This window comes from Magnolia sinica, chromosome 13 (assembly GCF_029962835.1).
Source record: "Magnolia sinica isolate HGM2019 chromosome 13, MsV1, whole genome shotgun sequence".
NCBI lineage: Eukaryota > Viridiplantae > Streptophyta > Magnoliopsida > Magnoliales > Magnoliaceae > Magnolia > Magnolia sinica.
In genome coordinates this window covers 47,221,918-47,231,008 of record NC_080585.1, presented here as the reverse complement: position 1 = coordinate 47,231,008, position 9,091 = coordinate 47,221,918, and the positions used below count along the sequence as shown (strand labels likewise).

Below are 9,091 nucleotides of genomic sequence, written 5' to 3'. Positions count from 1 at the left end.
CGAGCGACTGACTCTGAGACTAGTAGTGGTGGGAGTACGACGACGAAATAGATGAGTTCTGCTCGTCCCTATGAAGTCCTTGGCAGTTCTTTGGATGGTGTGGTGGAGGCAATGTGAAACTTTGGACTTGGGAAAGAGGTCAACCGCACTAGTAAAGTGCTGGATATCCTCTAGGAGGTTCAGGGACTGACCAACTCAGAGTTTATCGAGTTTGGTCAGATGCTAACTCGGGATAAAAAGCTAGCCTCTTTTTTCGTAAGTCTCCCCCCAGAGCGGAGAGTCGATTGGTTGAAAAAAACCTTGTCTGATTTGAATGGAGGGATTGGTAGGGGTTCTTCTTGATGGATTAAAATACTTTTATTATACATCAAAACAAGATTTTTTATAATGCTGGTTTTGTAATAACTATATACTGATTTGAGGCTTTTTTTTTTCGTTTTAAATGTTCGTAGGATACTTACAAACTATACCACATGCTTACGTTTACATCTTTTGCATCCAATCTAAAATTTCATTTTATTAGTCTATCATCTTTACATGCTTTTATACTATGAATTATATAACATATATTTTCTCATATCTTGGTTATGTTTATGTGAATGTAGATGGGTTCAATTAAATATTATGCCGTAATCAATGAACAACAACCTGAGATATATATGTCTTAGGATGAGGCACGACTGTATGTGGAGGGATACAGTGGTGCCAGACATTGATCCTTCAAAACATTGCAAGATGCGATTGCATGGTGGAATGTAAACTGTGCAAGTTCAGGTAGTGGATTAATTAATAGGCGATGTGGTGAGATACATTCACCTACATATGCTCGGAATTCAATCTAAGAAATTCCGAAATCCATGGTGTGCAAGAGTATACAAACAGATGATGCCACCATGAAAGTCAGGGATACGGTGGCTGCATTACTAGTTGTCATCTTGGTTATATTCTTCATATTATATATAATAATTAAGCTGTAGTTTCAGTAAGTGTTGCACCACTTACTTGCTGTTCAAATTTTGGTAGAAATAAGATATTTGATTCTAGAACACTTTTCTATGGTATGTATAACTGCATCTTAAATATGTTCTCATTATATATAGATTTGAATGTAAATTGTGATAGAATTGCACGCATTCATCTTTTCTTTTATCCATTTCTTTGTTAATCTCCATTAGTATGAAGTTTCTAACAAATGAAGACCAACCAGCCGAACATAGTTTCCCAAGGGCCAGATATGACTATTTGAAACCCGGATTGGATTAGTGTATTATCTGCTAAGTAAGGTGGTTTTGTGTGTAGGCAATAGTTGTTTGCACGGAGGGTAACTACCAGATCAATGGAGACACAATTGAATATAACTTTGGTATTAATGCCCTTTGCATGTAGGCAATAGTTGTTTTGTGTGTAGTCATAATGTACTGACATCGCTCGGACATGAACAGGTAAATCTCAGCTTTTTGGTAGAAGATTGTGAAAGTACATTTGATTAAGAGTATATGTTCTCTTCCTTGCATTATCATTACGGACAGGTAAAGAGTTTGCACATTGGCATCTTGAGTTTGGGTTGAGTACCTATTAATATTTTATTCATTTTCGAATTAAATTGTTTACAGGTTCACCACATTGTTTAGCCGTGAATCCGAATCGATGTCTAAAGTATGGAATGGTTTAGAAGACAATCCAGTTGTAACGGAGACTGCCCCACCTGACTTGTGAATTTGTTATTGTTTGGGTGTTGAAGAGTGGGTTTCTTTTGCATGTTGCCGGTGGTATTTTTTATGCTTTCAGTTTTTTTTTTTTTAAATTAATGTTCGGTGTTTTCATGGATCCTGGACCACACATCTGCCACATTTCTATTTTGATTTGAACCGTACATTGACTGTGTAGGCGTTAATTATCTTACCCATTGACAAAATTTTGATCTGAATGGAATATATTAAACATCTCTTAAGTGGTTTTTCTTCAACTAACGGGAGATGACTGTTTTATTTATTGGGTTAGATGATGCAAACAATGTAATTTTTTAGAATGGCTGGAACTTTTAAATTGATGGTTTGGATTCTTTTCATGTTTACTATGTATTCGTACTGACGTGTGGCGGTGTGAGGAAGTGAGGTGCTGCCTCAAGATATTGGCAATTTGCTGTCGAATTTTTCGTTTATTTATTATCAGGTTAGATGAAGCTGATAGTTTACCAGTGATGTGGTGAGTTATCCTGCTATCCGGACCATTGAGGTTGTGGCCACGTGATGGTTGGAGCATATGCATCTTGATCGAGCAGTTCTAACGGTTGAACTGATAGTTGAATTCCAATGGAAAAATCACACGGTTATTATGGATTTTCAAGTGTAAATTTTCGTTTATAAGATTTCCTCATCAGGCCAGTGATTTGAATGGTCTAGATTGATGTATTGTTATGTAATGTGTGTTGAAATAGCCCATCCTTAACCAAAGAGTTGGTAGACGGAAAATAATAACAAAGAGATGTGGTGGGGCCCAGTACACATGCCTTACATGACACTTGGACTTGGAGGCGAGTTCCTGCGCAAGCCTTTCACACTTAGATGACTGCTAAACATCCGCACATGGGTACTTGCAGTTTGTGGTTGCAATCCAATGGTTACCCAAACAACTGGTGTTGGTGGGATGGTTGCAATCCCACAACACCCAAACGGATGATGTGCGGTGTATGGGATTGGCGTCTACCCCTAAAGCCCCCGATCATCCATTGAGGGCAATAAATGCACATGCAGTGGTAATACCAAACTCTCAATGCACACAAAGCCGTCCGGCCAAACATGGCCTAAGAGTAAGTGCGCGATCAGCTTCCGAGCTGACCAAGGGGTCGCTGCGAATCCGGGGCGGATTGCGTTGTAACTCACCACGCCTAGCATGCTGAGTAAACTCTGTAAGGTCCGCCATAATTTAGGTATTTTATCCTCTCCGTCCATCCATTTTAACAGCTTAATTTAGGGATTGACACTAAAAATGAAGTATATCCATTGTTCATCAGGACCACACCACATGAAACAGTTGAATTGAACTTTTACCGTTGAAAAATTCTTAGGGGCTACAAAAGTTTTGGATTAAACTTATATTTGTCTTTTAATTTCATCCTTATCTGTATGATCTTACGAACAGGTTAGATGACAAATAAACATCACTGTGGGACCTAGAAAGGTTTCAACGGTGAAAATTATTATCCCCACTGTTTCCAGTGGTATGATTCACTTGATCTTTGTATGTTCTTTAATTTTAAGCTCAACCCCTTAAATTAGATGAAAATACAAACGGATGTCGTGGATAGACCAAATACATTCACGGTGGGCCCAACTGAGTTTGCTGATAAGAGAGTACTGGGTAACTCAACAGGCATTCCGATTTCTCCCAATCCCTGTCATCCGGAAGCGGATTGGCTGGTGTACCACACACCAGCTTTGTAGCGGGTATATTGACGTTAGTAAGTTCTGTGGGTCCCATCATGAGGGATGTGTTATATCCAAACCATCCATCCATTTGGTGATCTCATCTCAAGGCTTGAGCCTAAAAATAAGAAATATCTAGAGATCAATTGGACCACATTGCAAAATACAATGGGGGATTGAACTTCTACCATTGAAAACCTTTTGGGGGTCACAGAAATTTCGGACCAATATGAAATTTGTTTTTCCTCTTCATCTATGTAATTTTGACCTTATTAACAGATTGGGTGGAAAACAAATGTTATGGTGGGCCCTACGAATTTTTAATGGGGAAAATCATTATCCTGGCTGCTATTTTTGGTGTGGTCCATTTAAGCTTTGGATATGATTCGTTTTTTCTCTAAAGCTCTAAAATGATCTAGAAAAATAGATTAGCGGTATGAATATAGTAAATACATCATTTTGAGGCCATGTAACTTTGATCTCATTTGAACCGTTCTTAGAACTCCTAGCTCGATGAGTGTGGCGCTCGTCTTCGGACACGTATCTACACCAGCTATATAGTTAGTGTGTGGTACACAAGCCAATCCGCTTCCCATCTCATTCCACCCCGCCAGGAAGCGGGCTGCCTAGTAACTTATGTTTACCAGATAATTTGTAATTTGTGAGGTCCACCACGACTTATATATTTTATCCTCTCCTCTATCCATTTTACCAGATAATTTTATGGATTGATATAAAACAAGAGGAATATCCAAAGTTAAAACGGACAACACCACTGGAAAAAGTTAAATTGAACGTCAACCGTTGGAAAATTCTTGGAGGCCACAGAAGTTTTGGATCAAGCTTATACTTATGTTTTACCTTCATCAATGTCTATATGATCTTATGAACAGATTGGATGACAAATAAACATCACTGTGGGGCCTAGAAAGGTTTCGTAATTAGAAATCATTATCCCCACAGTTTCCAGTAGTATAATACACTTGATCTTTGGATGTGCTTCAATTTTGGGCTCAACCCGTTAAATTAGATGGAAAAACGGATAGACGGCTTGGATAGACCACATACATTCAAGGCGGTCCCAACTGAGTTCCGATTTCCCCCGACCTCTGACGTAGAGCGGATCAGGTGCGGCCCGGCCCCACCCAAGACAGTGTGGCCGGCCCTTGGCTCACCTTGATGTATGCATTCTATATCCTAACCATCTATCTAGTTTGTCGGATCATTCTGGAGGCATGAACCCGAAAATAAAGCAAATTCAATTCTTAGGTGAACCATACCGCAGGAAATAGTGGTGATGAACGCTACCATTAAAAAACTTCCTAAGATCTACTTTGAGGTTTTCGTAACGTTTATTTGGGATCCAACCTATTGACAAACGTGGATGAAGGGATAAAAAAAAACATACCAACTTGATCTGAAACATGTTATGGTCCACCTGAGAATTGGGTCTGTTTCATTTTTGGAATCACGTCCTATAATGATCTAGAAAAACGGATGGACGGCGTAGATATAAAATACATACATCAAGGTGGTCCCCACAACAAGGGTCGCACCTAATCCGGTCCCACCTTTGACCGAGAAGGGGGGAACCAACCGCATACGGGAAAGTAAAACGTAGAAAATTTCTAATTCCTACACGCATCTCTACACATGGAAACGAATACCAAATTGGCACGTGTATGTTCATCTAATCCGTTTATCAGTTCTGACCCACCATTTTGATCATCCTTTCTGAAAACTGAATCCGTTTGATATTATTAATTTAACTAAAAACCCACCACAACTAATTGAACGGTCCATAAAAGCTTGTAAACCAACTTGATTCTTTAAAAGATAATATAAGCATCATGTCCTAGCTATCTAATACACGTCTAAGATGGCCTTAAAACATGACAGTTTGCCACGTGTACGCGTGTAGATTTCTGGGACCACCCAATCTTAGAAAGCAAAACCGAGTTAGACGCGGTCATACCCCCATGAAGCAACCGCGTGAGGAGCTCGAAAGAAAATCATCCTCTCCTTCCACAACGGCTCTTTTCCGTTTTGGGATGTAAAAAACGGTTGAAAGAAAACGGAAGGGCGCGAATTGAGAGGTTTTAGGAACCTTTGAACCGCTCATCTCTTAAACCATCCTTCTATAAATGGACTCCCTTCTCTTGCATGCTCCGAAGAGAGAAGGAGAAGCATCAGAAACAGTTAGTTAGAGTTCCTTCCCCTCGGTAGGAAGCCTTTTCCACTTCTTAATTCACCATTTTCATAATTCCTTTTGGAATGATTGTACACCGTTGATAGTAATAACCCATCACTTGTTCTTTTTTGTTTTGTTTTTTGAATATCAGAGAACTTTGGGAGCATAAAGAAGTGAAGAAAAAGTAGTAAAAGGAGGAAAAATGGTTCGGGTTTCGTTGCTTGTGTTACTTCCTCTCTTCTACCTGTCATTAGCAGTGGTGCGAGCTGAAGATCCTTACCTATATTTTACATGGGATGTCACATGGGGTACCCTTGCTCCACTCGGCAAACCCCAACCAGTCATTCTCATCAATGGCCAGTTCCCTGGCCCCAACATCAACTCCACCACCAACAACAACATTGTCATTAACGTCTTCAACAACCTCGATGAACCCTTCCTCCTTTCATGGTAAGCCATCTCAGATGTTCGGTATTGTTTGGCTGAAAGAACCAATCAAATGTAACATTGACACATGCATACAAATGGGTATGAGTGGGACATGATATAGATCGAAGGTGATCGATCATAGTCCCTAGCTATCATAATAAGACCCAGATGCATATACATGTGTTTGCGTATTTAACATTGTTGGGTGAGTGATTTGTAATGTGCAGGCATGGAGTTCAACAGAGGAAGAATTCATGGCAAGATGGGATGCCAGGAACAAATTGCCCAATCCCACCTGGCAAGAATTTCACTTACCATTTCCAAGTAAAGGACCAGATCGGTACCTACTTCTATTTCCCATCAACATCTATTCATAGGGTTGCAGGAGGTTTTGGTGGGCTTCGAGTCAACAGCCGCCTACTAATCCCTGTACCCTTCGATGAACCTGAAGATGACTACACCATCCTCGTCACTGACTGGTATTCCAAGAGCTACGAATCCCTCAAGAAATTCCTTGATAGCGGTCGATCCCTTGGGCGACCTGATGGTATCCTCATCAATGGTCTAAATGGTAAGGGAGAGAACAGCAACAAACCCATGTTTACAATGAAGGCCGGCAAGACATACAGGTATCGGATCTGTAATGTAGGGTTGAAGAACTCCATCAATTTCAGAATCCAAGGTCATTCCATGAAGCTTGTAGAGATGGGTGGGTCCCATACAGTTCAGAACGTTTATGATTCCTTAGACATTCATCTTGGACAATGCTATTCCGTGCTTGTGACTGCTAACCAGTCTCCTAAGGGATATTACATTGTAGCCTCAACCCGATTCACCAAGACCGTTCTCACCGCTACTGCCATTGTTCAATACGAAAAATCAAAGACCCCACCATCTCCCACCATTCCTGAAGCCCCAAGTGGCTGGGCTTGGTCTCTCAATCAGTTCAGATCCTTCCGATGGAATCTCACCGCCAGTGCAGCCCGCCCTAACCCCCAGGGATCCTACCACTATGGAGGTATCAACATCACCCGCACCATCAAGATTGTAAACTCTGCTGCTAGGGTTGATGGGAAGCTTCGATATGCCATTAATGGTGTATCTTTCACTCATCCTGCCACACCCCTCAAGCTCGCTGAGTACTACAACATCGTAGACAAGGTCTTCAAGTACAATACCATTGCAGATATTCCTGCAGCCGAGTCGGACACTGTCACCATCCAGCCCATCGTCGTCAATGCCACTTTCCGTGACTTTGTGGAGATCGTCTTCGAGAACCACGAGAAGAGCGTCCAGTCCTGGCATTTGGATGGCTACTCATTCTTCGCAGTTGGGTACGTAATTTTAGCAATTTTACTAATAAAAATGGGGTCATATCATCATGGTATAGTCTACCGTTGGTGGTGAGGCCCACGTGATGGATGGTTGAGATCTTTTAGAGCAACACTAAGAAACTAATTAATTTTATTTTGTTGGGGATGGTGCAGCATGGAACCTGGTAGGTGGACACAGGACAGTCGAAAGCACTACAACCTGCTGGATGCGGTGAGCCGTAATACAATACAAGTGTTCCCCAAGTCGTGGTCGGCGGTGCTGCTGACGCTGGATAATGCAGGGATGTGGAACCTACGGTCACAGATCTTGGAGAGGCAGTACCTGGGACAGCAGCTCTACTTCAGCCTTCTCTCCCCGGCTAGATCGCTAAGGGACGAATACAGCCTTCCTGAGCTCAGTCTAAAATGCGGCTTAGTCGAGAAGTTGCCGTTGCCAGCTCCTTACACTATCTAGAGAGAGAGAGAGAGAGAGGGATGAAGAAAGAAGAAGAAAATGAAGAAAGAAGAAGAGGATGGACAGAGCGATGGACTGAGAAATAGAGGCGGCTGTGTCAGATGGAAGGTGTTCTTTTAATCTTTTCTACGTAGAGAGAATAACGGCAATTTAAGTATAAAAACAAAAGAAGAAAAAGAGGGAGTAAAATAAGGGGCTCTTGTAGGGTGGGATTGACACGTGGCAGAGAGCCAAAAGGTCATGATCATCACCAACCCAAATCAAGATGCTTTTATGTCTTTTAAAAATACTCCTCTCTTTGCTGTGATGAATACTTGTAAGGCGAGGCTATCTTTTTATAATATATAAATCCCAAGATTTCGTGTGTGCTTTTAAGTGGCTCTCTCTCTCTCTCTCTCTCTCTCTCTCTCTCTGTGCATACTACATGTGGCAAACGTGTGGTGGGATGATAATGGGGATACCACAAATGGGCCATCGATGAAAAGTTTAAAACTCGATCTGGTCATGGCTCAACTCTTCCTGGGCTGAATTTTATCTGAGAGTGCTAAAGGGTATTCAAGGGCACGTTTGGTTTCACCGAATGTCATGAAATTTCATGATTAATCAGTCTAATTTAGTAAAAATGATTAATGATATTTCATGAAATTTGGTGCAACCAAACAGGCCTACTTGGTTAGTAGGTTAGGCCGGGGCACATCTGAGCATTGAACAACCTTTTCATAATTTTCGTTGATTAACAGGTCATATCAACATCTATAGTTTACAAGACCTGCTAGCCCTAACTCAGTGCTGATCACTTATGAGAAGGTTGGCTAATTAATAAATGAATTTTGAGTTGACCACCATTGGATCTTTGGAATGGTACATGTGTTTTAGATTGTCAAGGCCCTTGAAGATGGGAAGGGTCTTGTATGATAGGTATTTATAGATGGGTATACAAGAGAGGTCTGAGCATTGATCCCGACAGTCAAATTACTTTCATTGAATTAGCTTAGCTATAGAATTAGTGAGCCTGACTATTGGATTAGTGGTTTGGGAAACCCGCGGTCCATATTGACCATAAAGAAGTTTAATCATTAATATGGACTATCAACCCTGTATAATCCACTTTTGATTAGGTATCCCCCTCAAATCACATTGATTGGATGAGCATAACCATTAGATTAGGGGGTTTAGGAAATGGATTTTCCTGTAGACAATCCCACCCTAAATGGGATTAAAATTTCTCTCGACTTCAATATTAGCTTCGATCAAAATA

At 41.0% G+C, this 9,091-nt stretch overlaps 1 protein-coding gene across 1 annotated transcript; it reads left to right on the top strand.

The window, feature by feature from the left end:
- Positions 1 to 5,603: 5,603 nt before the first annotated feature.
- LOC131223728 (L-ascorbate oxidase homolog) lies at positions 5,604 to 8,206 on the top strand. The gene is made up of 3 exons (XM_058219211.1): positions 5,604 to 6,066; positions 6,273 to 7,379; positions 7,533 to 8,206. The coding sequence occupies exons 1-3, from the start codon at positions 5,819 to 5,821 to the stop codon at positions 7,831 to 7,833; spliced, it is 1,656 nt and encodes a 551-aa protein (XP_058075194.1). The 5' UTR covers positions 5,604 to 5,818; the 3' UTR covers positions 7,834 to 8,206.
- The last annotated feature ends 885 nt before the right edge of the window (positions 8,207 to 9,091 follow it).

Excerpts from the sequence above, each read along its gene's own strand:
- LOC131223728 (XM_058219211.1), top strand. The coding sequence starts at position 5,819 with ATGGTTCGGGTTTCGTTGCTTGTGTTACTTCCTCTCTTCTACCTGTCA. Across the intron at positions 6,067-6,272 it reads GAACCCTTCCTCCTTTCATG|GCATGGAGTTCAACAGAGGA; the intron begins GTAAGCCATCTC and ends TGTAATGTGCAG. Across the intron at positions 7,380-7,532 it reads TACTCATTCTTCGCAGTTGG|CATGGAACCTGGTAGGTGGA; the intron begins GTACGTAATTTT and ends GGGATGGTGCAG.